Raw genomic sequence first — 22,146 nt, 5'->3', positions numbered from 1 at the left:
TTGTGAAATAAAGAGTTGTTGAATTAAATTAAACAGTTTTGGTTTTATTTGTCAATCTAGAGATACGAACCTAACAAAGTAAACTAGCAAGCAGTAAATTCGTAACAATATGTATGTTTATGTACGAGCTTGTATGCAAATATTTTAGAAATGACAAACCACTTTTGTCACTCTTTTTTGTGTTTTGCGGGGTTGCCAGCTTTCCATTCTAGAAGAAACATCAGAAAGTTTTTCAATTTATTATTTTAGCACGAATAGACGTTTTTGACTGCTTTTATGAATGAAACGAGTTTGCTTGCTGAATATGCGTTCATGAATGAAAATGTTTTTGTTGTAAGATTTACTACATTTGGGTTTTGGCAAATTTGGCTGTCTATTGACTTGTGACGGTACATATGCTAATTGAGACAATTGTTGTCTTTGTAGAACAATGTTTGTAATTTTTGTGGGTGTGTCATACGCGCAAATTTATGTATGTACATATGTATGAGCAGCGCGCACATGCTATTACTGAATTCGCGAAAACGCATATACATATATATGTATATGGTCATGCTACATACATACATATGCATAAAAGCTTTGAATGAGACAAAGATACGATTTATCACTATTGTAATATATTAAGTTTTTTTAGTATATTATGTTTGTTATATACATATACTTATGTATATGTAATGAAGTATACTCATAGACATGAATACACATGTTTGCATATAAACGCATAAAAATATAAATTAAAAAGCTAACATACGCCTGTAATAGCAATATAGTATAGTAGTTTTTAGCATAATTTGTATTCCATGCTCAGCTCTGCTTAAGATTAAGATCTCTGACGTACGCTTACGTTCTAACGTTCATCGTTGTCGAGACTGTACGTTCCTGAAATGCTCCCTGCACGAAATTTTTTGTCATTATGAATACACTATGAGATTACGCATAACATATGGTGTTTTACGTTACTTAAAGACAATAAAATGAAGGTTTTTAAGGTCGAATTTTTTATAAAAGTACATATGTATATATAAAAAAAATCTGGAAGCAAGAAAGTATTGGTTTAAACAGAGAGTGAATAATATTTCCAAATTTTCTTTAGGTCTGTGCTCACTTACATAGTCTCAGTTCCTCTCATACCTACGAATCAAATTGTCATTCTCAGAAATAGGAATGAGTTTTATGGTGTGGCAACTCGACAGAACTTTGCCACAACAAGATGCTAAGAAGCCGTCATACTATCTCCTAATAAGTTTATTTATGAGTTATGAATTCTATAACACATCAAAAATTAAGCTAAATTATTAACACAAAAATTAAGCTTAATTAATAACACACATTATACCTTAAAGGTTTCCATAAAACATATTCCAACACACCAGTTATTATTTCCTAATTTTATGGTACTCTCATCGATTCCACCTAACCTAACATGTGTTAGCTGTTATTGGTTAAGATTCTCCAATAATCGACAGTCGTGTAAATTTTTTTTTAAGTTATCTGTTACAATGTAGTCAGAAACCTCAAAAAAAAAGGTGATACAACGGTTTCATTTGGAACATCATGAATCATATTTTGAATATAAGTGATATCTTTTCATTTTGGAAAAATACTTTTTATAAAAAAGAATAGCAATGCAACAAATAAGAGCAGAATCAACAACGAAACACGCGTCACATGTCTACAATTGCGTTCCACTATTTGGGTTTCTTTCATATTCACCCTTATTTGTACTTGCGAAAAATATTTTAAAACTTCTCTGGCAATTATAGACATTAGAAAGTATACAAAAAAAAATAGTTGATGAACTTTTAACCGCTATTTATTTTTCGGTAATTTTTTTCGTGTTTTTTAAGTATGAAGTTCTTATAAAAATATTTCTTTTATACAATTAAATGTTTTTACGATCGAAGAATGTCCCTTTATCTATCTATTATTAACGTCTTTTGATGAGCTTGGTAAAAACTCCTCTAACTCGGAATCTTCAATTTCACACAAGTGAACCGAGAGGTCGCTATTTGATCCATTTTTCGAGTGAAGACTTCTAAACAGATACATTTCTTCCGATTTGTCTAAAAAAATACAAAGAAGATTCATTAAAAACTTTTCATCTTTTTAATATTATAAATAATTTGTAGTAATAAATATAATTTCTTTTTACAATAAAAAATTAGATACAATATAACCCGCAAAAATTTTGTAAAATGCTGTTTTTTTACTTACCACTTAACTTTCTTCTGGGTAGCATTTCACTGGTGGCTTTCGAAAATACCTCAGTGCTTGAGCTTTCACCTTCAGTTTCACTGGGTACATTAAATGAAGGTAAATATGAATCTGGATGCCGTAAGTATGCATTACCTATTCGGGTATAGGTGTAAAGAAAGGATTACACATTTATGTATGTTAATATGTACATATTTTTATAAAAAGTGTCCGAAATAATATTTTTCAATAAAAAAATATTTATTTTCACTTACATGAGTTCATAGGATCATATGTTGAAGGCACTGTAAAATATGAATGGATCAATATTTAGAATAATATACATATAAATAATTAATTACGGCCTTTAAAAAATTGCCTTTGTTATGAAGGCACATACTTATTGAAGTTAGTTGCTAAGATCTAATTGATTATTTTACCACTTTGAGAAGACAGAAGAGACAAAAAAACGAAACCGTTCTTAAAAATAAAAAATCTCGGATTTATCGTATTAATATCTTTTTTAGATAGAAGCTTTTATGAAAATTAAAATTCGCAGCGTAACCGATAAAGGAATTTTTAAAGCAAGTAAGGTGCAAAGTTTTATCCCGATATACAAGTATTGCTTGGTATTTTTTTTTTTGTATACTAGAAAGGAAAGAATCAGATTTAATTTAAAGTTCTCGTATTTTGGAAGTTGGCGTGGTTGTTAGCCGATTTGATTATTTTTGTAGTGTAGGATAGGAATGGTTGCGTAACTTCATCATAAAAGTGTGCGGGCCATTTCTATTAGCCAATTTTTACACTTTCTTCTATAACTCTCTTCCTCACCATCTTGGAAAATTCAATGATTATCGCATTTTTGGTAGTTTTCAATCGTTATACTACTGTGATCAAATTGAAAAGTGAATTTTAAATTTATGCGCCACGTGTTTATCGAATCGGTAAATGTTTTTTCTGTAAGTTGGTAATAATCTATGCTAAATCTCACGTCAAAACACTCATAGGTATTTGAGATAAGCATCGTTTTGTGAGACTCTAAAAGTGAATTCTTCGACTTTTACTAGGTCTGAATTTATTGAACAAAGAAGTGCGATAATGAGCCATATCATACTGCTTGGTTAATCGTGATCATTTCGCCACATTTTCAACAAATATCAACTACGCATTCGCCTGATTTACCTTCGTTTAACTTCTGGTATTCAGCAAATTCACTTAACCACTCAGAGGTCACCGTTTTGACTCAATTAAGGATATAAAAGCTGAATCAAATAAGGCTCTGATGGCCATCACGACGGAGGATTTTTCCCAGTGCTATGATGACTGGAAAATTCGTTGGCATAAATGTATTACAGCGGTTGGGGATAACTTTAAAGGATATGAAACGGACACAATTCACCTTTCTTTCACTTTCTGGTACAGAAATCAATAAGCAATTAATATAATGGGATAATATTGTACTTTGCACGAATAATGTAGGCCAATACCACCCTCAGTCCCCATATACCTATTATTAAGATTTTCAAACTTCCGGATGACGTTGTAACACAAAATCGACCAATATGTATGTTACCTCAATGAAAATGAAAGAGCGTGTTTTTACTCATAACAGGGTATCTCTGTGCGAAAAACATATAAATTTCTTAGCCCCTATATAACTAATATCATTAACTAGATCAGATTGAATTATGGATGTGACGTATCAGCAAAGCGTGTTATCTCATATCCCAAGCTAAGTGAACTAATCTCTCAATCTCTGTAGAAAACTCATTCAGAGACTCCTTGAGTTTTTGACGTCGATTTTGCAATTCGGTTTGGAAGATCTGTGTTTACAACTACACCGTATTTCTAATGCACCCTTCAACAATTCATAACTACTTGACTCGCAATTTGGAATGATTTGTAATATTTCGGCTGCAGATCTTTTTAATGAAACGAGCAATTCAGCTACTTTATCTTCAGTGTTCCAATTATTTGCAGATACCGTCTTTTCTTTTTTTACTACTGGTATTTGGCAGGTCATCTGTCATATCCGTGCATTATCCCATCTTCTTTCCACTGTGAGAATACCTGTGATGATGTACATGCATCGAGCGCTGCGAACCTCGCGCTGTTGACAACCGTCTTTCTTACTAGGATTGTTGTGACAATATTAGTGAGGTTACTTGTGATATCCGTGCATGCTGCATTTGCAATCGTGTTTCTAAACATGAGGAAACAGACTCTCCTATTTGCGTTAAGGGGTTACATGGGTTTCACCTAAATTTTCAAGTTGATCCGACTAATAGTTTCGGAGATACAGCCTTTGAGAACTTGTGCGCTTGCAGCTAGCTAGGCTAACTGCGCCATCTTTAAACGCGTTTTTCTCAAAAATATGTTTTCAAAGTCGGTTGTCAAGATTTCTCGCGAACTACTAAACCGATCTTGATGAAATTTTCTGGAACGAAGGATTTTTTTTTAATTACAACTATTTAAATAAAAATTGACGAGAAATTTTCATTGAAATTTGCATTTTTTTATAAAAACGTCTGCCAAAAATCCAATTTTATTTTTTTTTCCTTCGTCCAATACCTAGTTTATTGTCTTTACTAAAACATGTATTTTTTATTTCTTTCAGATGATCCTGAAAGAAGTTCTGCTGACAACGCGGATGCACCTTTTTTCCGAGGGACTGCCGGAAATGGCGTCGTAATGACTGCCATTTTGATATTTTTTTTTAATTTTACAAAATGTTTATTAAATATGAGTCTTTTAAATAAAAAAAAATCATTAAAATATTCCATTTTTTATGTGTCAAAAAAATTATGGAAAAAAGGCCGTTTTTTGCCCTAGGAAACCCATGTAACTCCTTAACTCCTGCGCCAAAAACGTGTCCATGTTCATAACTTTTAATGAACACTGAGCTTCTTCCTCTTATTCAAATTTAAAGACATATTCCGCGGCATTAATGCTTTTCGCCTTCATAGCCTCTTCCAAATATGATTGTAATTCGGCTTTTATTCCATTAGTTGCAAACACACTTTGCTCCAGTTACCGTTTTCAGTTGTAGATTCTTCAGATCCTTAAACTTAGCGATTTTAACAATTATCTCTTCGGAAATTAATTAGACAACCCCACTTTTGACACCAATTGTAACGGATTTTACGATAAATCATCTATCGCGTAACTTCTCTTGAGTTCGATCACTGGATTGACTTAACGTTTATTATTGGTTATTCGGGTATACAAATTCTTGCTTGAAGATCTTTACTAAGCAGCACTCTAATTATAACTGTTGCTCCTGCATAATCCGGCAGCCCCTATATAGTCGATTGTTACCAAAACATCGCCACTCGAACAGCAACTACGAATTCCGCTTCTAGTTGGTTAATTTTGGCAATAAATGGCTATAAATCATCAGGATGTCGAAACTAATAGAACTAATAGAATGTTTATCCGTCCGTCCGTCTGTGCAAGTTGTAATTTGGTGTAAAGTTGTAATTCGGTAAAAATCAAGATATCGTCATGAAAATTTATACAAGTGTTTCTTGGTCGAATCGGGAGGACGTAAATTGGCATAATCGGAACACTGCCACGCCCACAAAACGACATTAATCAAAAACCTATAAATAACAAAAACTTGCCTTGAGAGGATGGAGTCATGTGTAGAAGTTCACGCAAGTGAGGAAAGTTTTCTGATTGCCACTCACTTGGGAGTGGCCAGAAGTTATTCTTTTTAATATGGCTCAAGCAGCTCACTACTTCCGGTCCTAAATCAAGTATTCTTTGGGTACACTAAGAACATCCCGCTGAAGGCGTATCTTTGGGACACCCACGTAAAAAACGCCCCCAATGAAAAAGAACAATAAGCCTCGGATGAGAGACCCCCTTTTTGATGACGACCATGGCAAACGCACTAAGGATAACGATTTAAGAGCATGCGCTTGGAATGTCCGGTCCCTTAATTGGGAAGGTACCAACTGGTTGATATTCTCGTTAGAGTAAAGTCTGACATCACCGCCGTCCAAGAAATGCGCATCAAAGCGAAGTTCTTCAACATATCGCTGATTTGCGCACACGTCCCGACGGAAGGGAAGGACGATGTGACCACGGATGTTTTCTATGAGATAGATACCGAGAGTTGAAGAGAGAAGCGAGACGCATTTGCAGACAGAAAAAGAGAGAGGCTGGAATATGTGAGTATGAAGAGCTGGACAAGCTGGCCGACAGGGCTACTACTCAAAAATTCTACGAAAAAATGCGGCGACTAAAAGAAGGTTTCCAGAATGGAGCATACTTTTGTAGATCCCCCGAAGGCGATCTAGTATCCGATGCCCAAAGCATGCTAAAATTATGGAGGGAACTCTTCTCCAACCTACCGAATGGCAGTGAAAGCACAACGCCAGGAGAAGGCGAACCGGATTCCCCAATCGATGACGATGTAGCAGACGTTCCATTGCCAGGCCATGAAGAAGTTCGAATAGCAATTACTTGTCTGAAGAACAACGAAGCGATGGATGCCGATGGATTTCCGGCCGAGCTATTCAAACACGGCGGCGAAGAACTGAAAAGGAGCATGCATCAGCTTCTTTGTGGAATATGGTTGGACGAAAGCATGCCCAAAGATTGGGATTTAAGTGTGCGCTGCTTAATCTACAAACTACCCTGGGATAAGGATCCTCAGTATCGCTAAGGTTCTATCGAGCGTATTATGCGAAAGATTAAAGTCCACCAACTAAAAACTGATTGGACCTTCTCAGTGTGGCTTTAGGCCTAGAAAATCAGCAACTGACCAGATATTCACCATGCGCTAAATTTTGGAAAAGATCCGTGAAAAGAGAATCGACACACACCACCTCTTCGTCGATTTTAAAGCTGCTTTTGACAGCACGAAAAGGAGCGGTCTTTATGCCACGATATCGGATTTTGGTATTCAAGCAAAACTAATACGGCTGTTTAAATGACGTTGAGCAATACCAAAAGCTCCGTCAGAATCGGGAAGGATCGCTCCTAGTCATTCGATATTAAACGAGGTTTCAGACTAGGCGACACCTTATCGTGCGACTTCTTTAATCGGGCCACAGAACTCATTCGAGCAGGTACAATCTTCTATAAGAGTGTACAACTGCTGGCGTGTGCCGATGATATTGATATATTCGCATCAACACCCGCGCCGTTAGTTCTGCTTTCTCCAGACCGGATAAGGAAGCAAAGCAAATGGGTTTGGCAATGAACGAGGGCAAGACAAAATATCTCCTGTCATCAAACAATCAGTCGCCGCATTCACGGCTATGTTGACAGTCATAACTTCGAAATTGTAGATAATTTCGTTTATCTTGGATATAGCATTAACAGCAACAACAATGTCAGCCTCGAAATCAACGCAGAATAACTCTTTCCAACAGGTGCTAATTTGGACTCAGTAGGAAATTGAAAAGAACTAAGCCTTGCTGCTTATACAAAACTGTGACTTGGTACAATGAGATACAATAACAAGGGATACCTGTGTTTCTGGCTCCGCCCCCTAATAGGTTTACTGTACGATATCTTTCAAACTGTTAAAGCTGTATTACCCTAATTTACATCTTGGATGGTGAAAGGGCTTTAAAAAAGAGTCGAAGTCAAAATTGGACGATGGTCGTGGCACCGCTCACATTAGTGTGAAATCACATATTTTCGACCAATTTCAAATTAATATAATTTTCGTTGACGGGAAGATCTATCTATGTATATAACAGGTAAGGAAGAGCTAAGTTCGCAACCAAACATTTTATACTCTTACAACATACAAGAATCAAAGGGGAATTACTTTAATGTGTAAATCGTCAACCAGAGGATCGAAATCAAAGAAAGTTAATATATATGTACATATTTTATACATAACTCATACACTAACAGACACATAAGGTTAGAAAAACAAAGATCAATATAAAGTAGTATATATAATTTAGGGTAGTACCCAACCGATTTTATCGATATTTTCCAATACCACATACATAAAACGCCACATACTAAACAAGCAATCATATACAATAAAGTCAGCCGGATGTTCGAAAATCCTAATATTTGTTAAATAGGGGATAGGACAATAGGACAAGTTTTCGTCAAAATTTATCTATTTTAGGCACAAAGACACACTGTAATGAGTAAAACACGCTCTCTCATTTTACTTGAAATAACTGAAATATTAGCCGATATATGCGGTACAAAGTCGAAGTTCGAAAATCTTTATATTAGGTATATGGGGGCTAAGAGAAGTATTGGCCCGATTCAAACCATTTTTGACATTCAGACATACCATTGCCAGAGAAGGATTATATTATGAATTTCCATTATATATCTCACACATTGACCGATATTTTGTATCAAAAGTCAGCTTTAGGTATTTCGGTATCTCTTTATTGGATTTGAAAATGTCGGTCATAAGGTTACTTCATATGAATTATTAGTGAAAATTTTTATCCCGTTATATTAATTGCTTCTTGATTTGTGTACTGGAAAGTGAAAGAATCAATGGAATTAAAAAAAAAAAACTGAATCTTGTCCAAATCAGTCGGTGGAGTCCCGAAATATAGAATTTTACCATAAAGTGGGCGATGCCACGTCCAAAGGTCCAATTTTCACACCGGTTCCATAAAGCTCTCTAATACCATCTCAGAGGTAAAATGTAAGTCTCTGGGGTATTGTTATTGATTTATTACACTTTTAGTAGTTTTTAACAGTAACGGTACTATGCTATATTATAGGAAGTGAGCGGGATTATCTTCCGATTTCATCAATTTTTACACTGTCGATAGGAGTTCTTATAATATTCGTACTGGGCGATTAAGGAGATATGTACATTAAACTTATTAGAGGGCGATGCCCACTTTTTCAAACATGTTTGCTCAATGCGATGATATTTAGTACTTAGTTATGGCATTTTATACGTTTTCGGTTAATGGCAATTTGTAGGCGTGGCAGTGGTAGGATTACGCCCATCTAAGAACTTTAATTTTTTTTGGCAAGGAATGCGTGTATTAATTTTTCATGGATAAATCTAATTTTTTAGTAACGTTATAGCTTGCACCGACGGCCTATAACCCTATATCTAACTCGATTATTTTTTGATGATACAAACAACCGTTAGGTGAACAAAATTATTATACTCTGTAGCAAAATTTTACAAGAGTAAAAAAATATATTTGTAAACATTAGCATGTTTTCAAAATTTAAGAACCAAGAAAACAAAATAAAATTTTCAGTAAAATTCCAATGAAAAATTCATAATATTTGCAATTAATAATTTTCAAAATTAAACCTCAAGTACAATCCTTTGGATTCTTATACCGGAAATAACGTATTTTCATATATTAAAGTCCACGTGTATAATAATATTTAATGTATTCGAAGGGTCGTAGAGAAAAAACCGGGACAGTAGGCTCTGATCTTTCAATTTATTAAAATTATATTTCATTTATTTTAAGAAAAATTGGTTTAATTTTACCATATGAATAGTATTAGCCAGCTTTGACCTTTGTTGTTACAAGAGTATAAAATATTAGGTCACACCTCAGCTTAGGTCTTCCGTAATTGTTTACAGATAATTTTATAATCTACAATTTTCATCGAAAGGAATTTTTGGATACAGCTTCCCTTAGACAAACAATAATATATAATACGTATGTATAATTTTCCTACATACCATACTACTAGTATTTGACGATTCTAAAATTGTGGTAATTGGCAGAAGAGAATGAGGTTAAGAATAAAGTTTCTGAACCCCACTTTTTTCCTTACTTTTTATTATTCTCATATAATTTTAGGTTACATAAATTTGTAATTACCTGGATTTGTAATGAAGTCTTCATTCTCAAAGTTAATTTGGGGGCTCAGTCTTGAAACATCATCATGATTTAAAAGCGGCAGTTCGAAAGGTCGCATACAACTCTCTAACTCGGAGTCGATGCATTCGGATGTTAAGTCTTCATTTAAAGTCACAATATCTCGTGTAGGATCAACACCAATGTACGTATCTAATAAAATTAAAATTATTATAATAACTTGATTATTAGTATCGATTTTGATTTCATAATTGTAAGCAAGTTTTCAAGACTTCAACTGGAACTTACTTTGCCCTGCATAGGTACGTCGTGGTTTAGACTCATTGCTATCATTACTATGGAAGCTCGACGAATCAGCAATTTCAGCACCAGGTACCTCAGTTATATCCGGCAATGGATTATGGCTCTTCCGCACCCAATCTGAACAATCCCAATGGTATTGCCCATGATTGGTCGTTGGATAATCCGTGTATGGTGAGTGGCAAACATTTGGCACTGTTACCTGCATAATTTTGCTACAACCGGTTTTTAAAGCTGTATAATCTAGTTTTTCTAAAGAAACCAAAATGTTAAACATCCTGATCGTGATAGTATTCAACAAATAGAGGTTTATATAATTTCAGACGTTTAATCTATTTTGATTAGATCGAATTAAAAAAAAAAAATGATATGGAATAATCTGGTTTTTAATTCAAGAACGATAAGAAATTGATTTTAACAACTGTTTCGGAAAAAAACGTTGGCACAAGCGTAAATATTGCGATCAACGGAGATTACTTTAAGGGGGGCGACATAGATTTTATAGAATAAATTAGGATTTTAAACAATATAAACAAAGTTTTACTATTTTTTGCTCATAGTAGTATGTTCTCGGAAAAAGCAAGATAAATGATTAAGAATAATTACTAATAAAGTATTACGAAATAAAAAATGAAAATTTAAAATTGAAAAACAATCATCATTCTTTAGAAATTTGTAATGTATGTTTGTATGTTTTTTTTTTTGTTAGATAACATTATTACGCAAAAATGCGAGAAAAAGAACACAATTCCAATTCCTTCGTAATAATATTTATTGCATACATACAATATTTACTTACCATTGTTAAGCTTATTTTCACTAAACGTCTTTAAATGCATTTGCTCGACCCAGTCTCGTTTCTGTATGGGATCAGAATCATTTAGATTCACATGTTCATTGTTTCGATTGATCTTCTGATATTCGAATGGTATGTTTTCTAGTTCATCACCCGCTGATCCGTAACTGCGCAATATGTCCAAGTTATTTACGAAGGTTGTATGACCCGAGTATAAATTATCATTTGTCGGCGCCGTATAACTCATCGGTCGTTGATTTATTTCCAAATTACTCATTTTAGCTATATTCTTGGCGTATTTCTCCTTACAAACTAGAGAATTCAAATTTTCACCTTTGTATGGATCTTTATTACTTGAATTTTGTACACTCGTATTGTTGCTCTTACGAAAAACTATACAACAGAAAGCAACAAGTACTACTAAAATAATGAACACAATGCCACCAACAATGCCAGCTAACTGTTCCATTGAGAGATTTCTCAATTTTGTTGATATCGAATTGGAATATAGCGGATCACCGCAGCTGGCACCCGTCAGATAAGATGGACAAATACAACGAAAACTACCCGCTTCATTGATGCATGTTGCCCCATTGCCACACGGATGATTATCACATTCGTTTACGTCGATCTCGCATGTGGGTCCCGTGTAGCCGCGACACATGCAATGTGGTGTGCCATCACCCTCCTCGCAGACACCACCATTTTTGCACGGATTCGGTGAACAATATTTGCCATACTCACAGCGACGACCCGATAAGTGCAATGGACACGTGCAACTGTAATTGCCGAACTCATGCACATCACAGCGTCCGCCAAAGAGACAGGGAGCAGATGCGCAAGGATCCATATCAATTTCACACGTTTGACCGGTGAAACGCGCATGGCAAGTGCACTTGAATTTATTCTCACCCAAGTCAATGCAAATACCACCGTTAAGACATGGTTGTGCGCCACAAATACCTAATTGTACGAGCACACTTGTTGGATCACAAGTGAACTCGACGTTCGTGAAACGCTTGAGCGCCGCCACTGAACTGCCACCCGATATGTATAGCGGCAAAGGCTCCATTGCGATTTTAATGTCTGACATGCAGCCAATGAAACCCTTCTGTATATCCTCGAAGCCGATTATGGTGGGATGTGGCTTAACTTCGGCGCCGACGAATAAATCATTCGACTGTATGTTGAGTATGCCGTTAATACCCGGCGCGCTACCCTGCGAAACATGTTTGTTGTCCACTGTCAATTTGGCGCTATTCAATATGCGCTCGAGAGTGATTGTATGCCACTCGCCATCGGCGATGTAAATGCTTGAGACGCATATTTTACCCTCACCCGAACCCAGCTCGTAACGGTATTGCACAGCACCATTAAATATTTCTAGTATGTGATAATCAATTCGCCCGCTGGAAAATAGTAGAGTTCCCGTTTGCTGAACTGTGCGTATCTTCAGCGAGTAAACAAAGTCTTGCTCCAGTATAGTTTTTGCAACGGCCTTATTAATTTTATAATGCGCATAGCTCTTACCGCTGAACGAAACCGAAGTGAAACGTGAGCTGCAGTTACCGTGTTGACATTTCGTCAATGTCGATTTGCTCTCACAGGCATGTCCCGTAAAACCTTGTGGACATATACACTGGTAGCCAGTAGTTGTGTTAGCGGGCCAGCAGGTTTTCTCCAGCGGACATGGATCGGAAGAGCAAGCATTAATTGGCTCATTACAAATGCGACCTCCATAACCTTGCTTGCATTGGCACTCGTTGGCATGCTTGTATGTGGGCGAAACGAAGCTGGCGACATCTGTCGAATAAGTATTCAATTGCCGTTTATTTAGGCGTATGCGATTAAAACAGTCTCCTTGTACGCAAGTGTTGTGTGCGCAGATGGGCGACATAATCTCCTCTACCACCAGATTGGTAGCATCCTCAATGTCATCGATGAAGTTCACCAGCACTGCACGCACTTCGGCTGTGGTGAAATACTCCTCGGAGCTGGGCGTAATTTGTTGCTTACGTACAGCAAATAAAATATTCAGATTATCAACAGATGTGGGTTGTTGGCGCTTACTACGCTCCAGCATGACACTCTCCGATTCTTGTGGCTCCTTGTACGCCGTGTGGCTATTCGATGTTTGTATAGAGATTACTGTGATGTCCTTTTGACGGCAGCGTAGTATAGCGCGTAAACCCCGAATGAAACCTTTACGGTGACTTAATATAAATGCTTCGGGTGTAATTTTACGAAAACTTATGACAATCGCATTACGCGTCATGTCACCTGTTATGAGTTCCACATTCAGCTTGACCAACGCATGTGCTGTAAATTTGCCATCGTTAACGGTTACGTTAATTCGATACATGCCAATATCCAGATTGCTGATTGCATAGAGTGATCCATTATTTTGTGATATGTTGAAGAGCTGTTTTGTCACGAACAATTCACCATGAGTTGGCGCCAGTGCATACAACAAATTGTCATATTTGTCCTGATCGCTCGCATGCACACGACCGAGAAAACCACCTATGTAATCGTCATCATATGACTTCACTGTCACCTCCAAAGGAGTTATGACCGGCGGATATTGACTCTCTTCAATAATGTGTATATGCACCCAGGCGTCAGAGTAGAGCGGCGGTGTGCCGTTATCGAAGACGCGCACTTGCAGGGTATAGATATCGCAAATTTTGTGATTGAAACGTGCTGCCGTCCGCAACCAGCCATCTTGTCCGATGCGAAAGAAACCACCTTCATTACCTCTGCGCAAATCGAAAGTGTAGGGTGCAGTATTGGGCACCTCATCGGCGTCGCTGATTTCGAAGAGCAGCACATTGTAGCCCAACTGTTTGTTCTCTTGCAACACCACACTATAGTTCTGCAGGCGGAAAAGTGGTGGATTGTCGTTCACATCTAAAATGTCTACATAAATGCGTACATAACTACACTGTTCCGGTAAACCGTTGTCGCAGGCTTTGATCTCCAACAAATAATTGGCATTCAGTTCACGATCCAATGCATTTATCACAGTTAAATGGCCGGAGAAATCTTCAATGGCGAATTGATTCAAATGATCGCCGCGCTCTATGTTATAACGTATAATGCCATTTTGTCCCGCATCCTCGTCAGTTGCCAGTACTTGCAGTATATTTTGCATTTTCGAGACATCTTCACGCACCTTCGCGCGGTACATATTCTGTGTGAATTTCGGTGCGTTATCATTGACATCCAATACGGAGATATTTACCGAAGCCACATTACTGAGGGGCGGAGTACCGCCATCGATTGCTTGTACCGTTAAGAAATATGTCTTTGTGCGTTCATAGTCCAAATCGTCATTTACAAATATGCTGCCCGTCTTTGGTTCGATGCTGAATTTGTTAAGCTCATTTCCACCCATAATGAAATACAACACTTCCGCGTTGACGCCGATATCTTTGGAAGTGGCGAAAATGCGCACGACTTCTGTATTGACAGTGGCATTCTCGTATACGTACGCTTTGTACTCCCTTGTATTGAACTCCGGTGGATTGTCGTTAATGTCGAGAACATTGAGTATAAGTCTTGTAATAGATAACTGTTTTGGATTACCACTATCCACTGCCTTAATGGACACATTGAATATCGAAATGCTTTCTCGATCTAAGCTCTTCGTTAATTTTATAATACCACTGCTTCGCGATATACTGAAGTTCGGCTGTTCTTCGACAAAAGAGTAAACAATCTTACGATTTAAACCGAAATCCTTATCTGTTGCATGCACCTTTGTCACAATAGTGCCTATAGGAGCATCCTCTGGTATGCTTACAATATACTGTGCTATCGAGAACTCTGGTCGGTTGTCGTTGAGATCGTTAACATTGATGATCAGTTCGGAAGTGCATTCTTGTGACAGTTCTTGACCATCCTGCACATGTGCCGTTAGAATATATTTAGCATGTGTTTCACGGTCAATAGTTTTGGCCACGCGCAATATGCCGCTATCTTTTTCGATGAAGAAATCATCAGATCGATTTCCAGTTAGATAGTAACGCAACTGTCTGTTGCCATTTTCATCGATATCTAGTGCTTCGATTTGTATTAGTGACGTACCGGTCATCACCGTCTCGTTTATTCTCAAATTGTAACGCGGCGTCATGCAAACTGGCACATTATCATTTACATCATGCACCGTTATGGTAACCTCGGTGGTGGCTACAAATTTGCCATCGGTAACGAGCACATTTAAGTTATATATTGGTATGGCTTCTCTATCCAAAGATTTCGCCACAAACAGTTCGCCAGTTTTGCCAATTTGGAATTGTGAATATATATCGCCAGACATAATATAAAAACTAGTTGTGCTTTTCTCCGAATCTAGATCGGTAATGAGGAAATATTTCAAAATTTTTCCGGGCAGTGCGTTCTCATGCACCGATATCTCGCATTTCTCCTGATTGAAAGAGGTGGGATTATCGTTATAATCGATTATCTTTATAGACACCGGTACTTTCGAAACATGTTTCGGTTGCCCGTTGTCGGTGGCCAGTACATTAAAGTGATATTCCGATTGCGTTTCGCGATCCAACATACTGAGCAGTGTTATCCATCCGGTGTAGATATCGATATCAAACACGTTCGATGCCGTATTCGTTTCATCCTCTAGATAGTAACGTATATCACCGTTTGAACCTATATCCATATCGGTGGCGGTCACTTTAATGATTGATGCGACTTTATCGATATTTTCACCTATGTTCACATTGTATTCGCGACTATCAAATTTGGGTGAATTATCGTTTTCATCCAGCACGTGTATATAAATTTCGCAAAATGTATATAATGGCGGTATTGTTTCCGTTTCCGCCAAAGCAATCATATAGTGCATATCGTTAACCTCGCGATCGAGCGTCTGCATCAGTATCACTTCACCATTCTCCGAAATGGAAAACTTTCGACTTTCAATAGGTATCGTGAATTTCACCGAATAATTGCCAGAAATGCGTAGTTTTGTTATTACCGAACCAGGAGGTGTTGATTCCGAAACATGCAGTTCAAAAGCATTATTTTCGAACTCTGGCACTGCTACATCGGCACTGATAAATTGTACTGTAACAGGCACATCATTATGAAATTGTGGACTACCATAGTCCATGGCGCGTACGAAGAACTGTGCAACATTGTTGGCGAATTCAGTGACATTTTTGATTAGGCTCAAACTACCGTCGACTTCGTTGATCGTGAAAGTATCTTTGTAGGTTTCGGATACCGTTGATTCATCAATTATGTATTTTATCTGCGAATTTTCATTTTGATCCATATCAATTGTTTTCACCTGTGAATATTGGGGAAAATGAGATGTTTATAATAGTTTGAAAAAGAGTTCAGACAGCGACTATCGCTAATGAAAATATTTGTTTTTTCAATGAACGAAATTAGTTCTATTTCAATATTAAAGAGCTAGGCTAGCTTTTTGGCTTTTAAGGTTCTAAACACATTCAATTGATAGATTACGGGGAATATTTCAAATCGGGCGATAATAGGCCATCGCACACATAACCTTGAAATATTAACTAAAGGTTCACAGTACATTATCTAGTAACCTACACACGTTCTTTTTATTATAATTGCAACATTTTTAGGATAAATTTACAATTCATATATTCGGTCAAAAATGTGTGTTTTTTTAACAAGTCCCTACTAATGTGATTTCGAAAATTCACCCTGAAGATGCCATTATATAAATATTGCCCAGCATATATAGTTTTTAGTGCTGCTTAGGAGCCTATATAAAAGTTTAATCGGTGATGTCTGTTTAGTAAATAAAGATTGCACATCACTGTTCATGTTATAATAGTAGTTATACAGTGTTCGTTTTGGACCATATTTAATAATCGAAAAAATAAAATTGTTTAATAAATTTCGATAATAACTATTTATAAATATTTAGTGTAATAACTTACTCACCTTCAACAATGTGGAATTGATTGTGGTATTGACTTTAACCACGAGTTTATATTCTTTGACCATAAAGCGCGGACTATTGTCATTGACATCTTCGACTTTAATCTTCAATAGAGTGAAATCGGCTTTGCCACCCTCATCAGATACCCTCACCAAAACATCGTAGAAAGCACGTTGTTCTCGATCAAATGCGACTTTCGTTGTTATAGAACCGTTATTGTTATCGATTTCAAAATACTCTTTCAATTCTTCTGAAACAAGATCATAGGTGAGTTTTGCAAATCTGCCGAAGTCAGCGTCGTGTGCTTGAAGCTTGAAAGACAAAATTATATATTTAATTATTCTAAGAAAATATTTTATAATTTCGGTTTATTTACAAAAATAAATCGATCTTGAATACATCGACAAAATTTACATACAACGTACCAAAGCAATATTCTTTCCAGCTCCTTCGTTCTCCTTCACGCTTGCTTCATAAACCGATTTCAAAAACTTAGGTGCATGATTATTCTCTGGCATTAATATAATCTTAACTCTGGCAAATGTCGTGTGAACGCCATCACTAACGGATACATTTAATAAAGTCTGATGGTGATCAGTGAAATTTTGCATATTTTGCAGTGTGATAACTCCATTATTTTCGTTAATTGTATAAGTTTGCAACTCATTGCCGTCGATAATTCGATATTTAAGCCTTTCGTTGTCTTCATGATCGGGATCGTATGCCTTTGCATTGATAACGAATTGGCCACGTTGCGCATTTACTGACAACCGGCATGAAAATGAAGCTTCCGTAAATTTGGGGAAATTATCATTGAGATCCTTCACAGTTATCCAAACATTTGCTTTTGAGCTCAAAGACGGCGTGCCATGGTCTCTTACAATTAAAATTATGTGATGAGAAGTGCTTTCTTCGGCGTCTAAATTACTTTTTAGATATAAATAACCTTCTGCCATATCTATATAAAATAATGCCGAGTTATTTTTACCATCAACACTGTCAATGATATACGACAATTCACTATTTGCATTTGCATCACAATCAGACGAATTCACTTTCATTATTTGGGAACCGATTAACAAATTCTCCGATATGGTAATGTTGTAATTGTCCTGCTCAATTGTTGGATAGCAATCATTAGTATCTTCGACTATTATCGATACTGTAACTTCGGCAAAGATACCAGATAATGAATCCGTTGCACGTACCAGAAATTCGTGACTTTGTTTCGTCTCATAGTCCAATTCGTTAACAATGTAAATAACGCCTAAATAGAAAGAAGATTACTTTAATAACTCATCGCACAATTATAAGTTTCATGCCAACATCTACGTACATATATACAACTGAATTTGACTTACCAGTTCTGTAATCTATTTCGAATACTTCATCCTCATTTCCAATTGATATTGTGTAAATTAGTTTTCGCTTGAGTGGACTTTCCGCCTGTATTGCAATGGAGAGCGCTGAAAACAATTCTGCATTTTCTTTCACGACGTCAGAGTAAAATTGCTTATCGAATATTGGCATAGAGCGATCAACCACCTAGAAAATTAGATACATCCAAAAATTTATCGAATTTATTGGGGTCTTCACGGAAGACGACGAACTCGAAAAGGTTTGATCTTCATGTTAATTTACTCACCTTTATGTTAACGGCTGCATCAGTGGAACAAGGTGATATCGCACCATCATAGGCAGCAATAATTAAATCGTAAACTCTAGTGCTACCATCAATAATTTGCTTCAACACTAATTCGCCAGATTTACGATCAACTTTGAAGAGTTCACCATTTCCCTTCTTCATTTCGTATCGCACCTCACCATTTTCATAGCTATCAAGATCAACAGCCTTAACCTTCGTTATGATGGTGTCTTTGGCATCGTCCATCGATAGTGTAGCATAATAAGGCAAATTCACGAAGATAGGACAATTGTCATTAACATCTAATATGGAAATATCTACACGCACAATAGCACGACGCATTTGCTTGAATTTCTCGTAGAGCAGTAAGGAACGTGCCTCAATTACTATTGTGTAACTATCTTGACTCTCACGATCAAAAGGTAGCCCTGTTGTTTTGATTGCACCCGATGTCTTTCCGATAACAAACATCTTCGTTGGACTTAAAATGCTAAATTCGACATTCTCGTGTAACAGATTACCCACAACATTAACTAGTCCAACGGTTACGATTTTGGAAGAATTTTCGATTGTTGAAAATGTGTACGAAGGTTTTTGGAATACAAAGCCCGGTGTAGATAAGGTTTCAATGTTAATGTCAATTTGTGCTATGGCTGAGTATAGGCCATCGGAAGCTCTAATGTGAAGCGTGTAAAAGGTATCTAAATGCGTTATGTCCCTAAAAAAATAACATTTCAATTTTCAAAAAACATTTATATAACTCTTTATTAGTATGTATTTGTACATATATGTAGTCCTATGATATGTCTTACTTGGTGGTCATGATTCCCGTTACCGCATCAATCTCAAAGCAACCATCTGCATTCCCATCTATAATGTCATAACGGATTTTTGTGTTTTCATCCAAATCGGCATCGGTAGCATTCATTTCGGCTATTATGATATTCTCATATGTGGGGTGATACAGGGTGACATTTGTGTAGTTCTTGGCGAAAACCGGCGGACAATCATTGATATTTTCAACACTGATATGTATAGTTGAATGACATTTGGCATACAATTTTGGGGCGCCCAAGTCATTGACCTAAAAGAATTATTATTAAAAATATTTATTAAATCTGTAATCCAATTAGGTGCCAGTTGGGAGTTAGTACAGTATACGAGGGCTGCTATATATATTTCTGGCCTAATAATGAAAATAGGAATATTTATCAACGAAAATGGTTTTATTGTTTTTCAAAATATTCTCCATCAAGATTTATACACTTTTGCATGCGCTCAAACCAATTTTCTAAGCACTTTTTCAACTCCGATTGAGACACCTCCAAAACATGGTTTTTGAATGCTTCAACAGCATCTTCTGGCGACGAAAATCGTTGACCACCCATTATTTTCTTGATGTGTGGGAATAAAAAGAAGTAATTGGGTGCCAAGTCAGGGCTGTACGGCGGATGACCCATCAATTCGACGTTTTGGCCGGTCAAAAAGGCGCTGGTTTGAGCCGATGTGTGAGAGCTCGCATTGTCATGGTGCACAATGATTCATCTTCTCTTGTTCGTTTTTCGAATTTCTTCGAAGACTTCAGGCAAACAAATGGTGGTGTACCACTCAGAATTGACCGTCCTACGTTGCTCAAGCGGAACAGTCGCCACGTGACCAGTTTTGCCGAAGAAACAGGCGGCCATTTGCTTAGAAGTGCTTCTACCACGAATAACTTTCGTTGGATTTGGCTCGTCTTGGAAGACCCACACGATCGATTGCTGTTTTGTTTCGGGCTCATACGCATAAATCTATGATTCGTCACCTGTGACGATCTTATAAACGTCTTTTGAAGCACCGCGATCGTATTTTTTCAGCATTTCTTTACACCAATCCACACGAGCCTTTTTTTGAGCGATTGTCAAATTGTGCGGGATCCAACGAGAACAAACCTTTTTTACGGCCAGGTGTTCATGCAATATCGAATGTATGCTGGTGGGAGAAATGCAGATGTATGCCTCTATCTGAAGGTATGTTACATGACGGTCTTGCATTATCAGTTCACGTACGGCATCGATGTTTTCTGGCACAACGGCTGTTTTTTGACGACCTTCACGGAATTCGTCTTTGAGCGAGCGTCGGCAACGATTGAATTCGTTGTACCAGTTTTTCACAGTGCTATCATAGCCATATAAAGATTTTAGTTCATCGATGCACTCTTGTCGTGATAATCCACGTCGAAAGTTGTGAAAAATGATCGCACGAAAATGTTCACGAGTTAATTCCATTTTTTGGCCGAGATGAATTTTTTAATTCCCTGTAAATAAAACAATTCACGATTAAATGACAAAACGTTCTGAGTGATGTTATGCTAAAAAATGTCAAACTTTCCAATGGAAATGTCAGATTACACCTGGCAACACTTAGTGTTGCCTAGGCCAGAAATATATATAGCAGCCCTCGTAGTTAGTGTTACAGCTGAAATTTAATTCGGAAATTCGTGTATTATTACGTTCAGCTCTAGCCCTTAGTAGAGGTCACATTCCCCTCGTCGTCAGAAACAAACTGGTTGAACCAGACTATGAACTTCAACCCCATCCAACGTATTCTACAGATTTAAACCGTACTAATTATTTTTATTTTCAAACTACCATTGCGGCTTATTTTACACACCTCTTATTGTTACAGATAAAAAAAACGTGAAGCAAAGCTACGTCAAGTAAATCGAGCTAAAAGAGAACTAAATCGCCATTTTTCGTTATTCTTTTGTAGGCTTAATATTGATCGCTCTCATTTTCTCTCTCTTGCAGGATGCAGGGATGATTACTAAGTGTCATTTCGTCCATTTTTTAGAAATTGTGTTCTTAGATGACCTCCAAGAAGTTGTGATTTAACTAATGGTTAGACTACTTCTTGAGGGGTTATTTGAAGTCATTGGTCTTTAGCAATAAACCAGACTCTCCTCAATCTTTAGAAACCAATATTAAAAATGCTTTTCATGACATACTCGTACGTCTTGATTTAATGAAAAAAGTAATCAAAATTTGGATTCATCGAATTCGTTCCTGCAAATCGTGGAGGCCATTTGAACGATTTTATATTCAGAACATCATTGTATCGATTATAATAAATTGAATAAAAATTATTTACATTTCCTTAACAGTTAGTCACTATTGTTTGAAAACCTCTTATCCCAGCATGATAACATCCATAAGAAATGTAAGTTTGTATGAAATTGGTCATTAGTGATGGATAGTTTAAAAAGACATCATTATGCGGAACTATTTGACAGCTTTAAATAGATATGTATGTACATATTTTTTATTATCTTATACATATATATCAATAAAAAACGTTAACTTCGGCTGCACTGAAGCTAATATACACTTCATAGGTGCATTTCTTTCAGTAACTATGTGTTTAAGTAAATCTAAAGACGTAACCGGCCAGTGGTTTTCATCCAAAGGGAAACAGTTTACTAGTTCTG

At 36.7% G+C, this 22,146-nt stretch overlaps 1 protein-coding gene and 1 long non-coding RNA gene across 2 annotated transcripts in view; both read right to left on the bottom strand.

Annotated features, from left to right (window-relative positions):
* Positions 1 to 1,798: 1,798 nt before the first annotated feature.
* Positions 1,799 to 22,146, bottom strand: part of LOC105233033 (fat-like cadherin-related tumor suppressor homolog) — a 67,558-nt gene continuing 47,210 nt past the window's right edge. Inside the window, exons 12-22 of the mRNA XM_049458082.1 lie at positions 19,493 to 19,764; positions 18,681 to 19,398; positions 18,397 to 18,580; positions 17,461 to 18,302; positions 17,038 to 17,346; positions 11,098 to 16,405; positions 10,287 to 10,550; positions 10,002 to 10,190; positions 2,472 to 2,501; positions 2,218 to 2,352; positions 1,799 to 2,066 (exon numbers count right to left, since the gene is read on the bottom strand). Of these exons, the coding sequence (XP_049314039.1) occupies positions 1,921 to 2,066; positions 2,218 to 2,352; positions 2,472 to 2,501; positions 10,002 to 10,190; positions 10,287 to 10,550; positions 11,098 to 16,405; positions 17,038 to 17,346; positions 17,461 to 18,302; positions 18,397 to 18,580; positions 18,681 to 19,398; positions 19,493 to 19,764 (8,397 nt within the window). The 3' untranslated portion in view covers positions 1,799 to 1,920. The remainder of the gene's footprint in view (positions 2,067 to 2,217; positions 2,353 to 2,471; positions 2,502 to 10,001; positions 10,191 to 10,286; positions 10,551 to 11,097; positions 16,406 to 17,037; positions 17,347 to 17,460; positions 18,303 to 18,396; positions 18,581 to 18,680; positions 19,399 to 19,492; positions 19,765 to 22,146) is intronic.
* On the bottom strand, positions 4,455 to 9,974 carry LOC125778823 (uncharacterized). The gene is made up of 2 exons (XR_007422961.1): positions 6,574 to 9,974; positions 4,455 to 6,538 (listed from the first exon to the last, which is right to left on the bottom strand). It is a non-coding gene; the product is annotated as an uncharacterized LOC125778823 (long non-coding RNA).

Source organism: Bactrocera dorsalis, chromosome 5 (assembly GCF_023373825.1).
Source record: "Bactrocera dorsalis isolate Fly_Bdor chromosome 5, ASM2337382v1, whole genome shotgun sequence".
NCBI classification, from domain to species: Eukaryota; Metazoa; Arthropoda; class Insecta; order Diptera; family Tephritidae; genus Bactrocera; species Bactrocera dorsalis.
The sequence above is the reverse complement of the archived record's forward strand: the minus strand, read 5'-3'. Positions and strand labels throughout refer to the sequence as shown.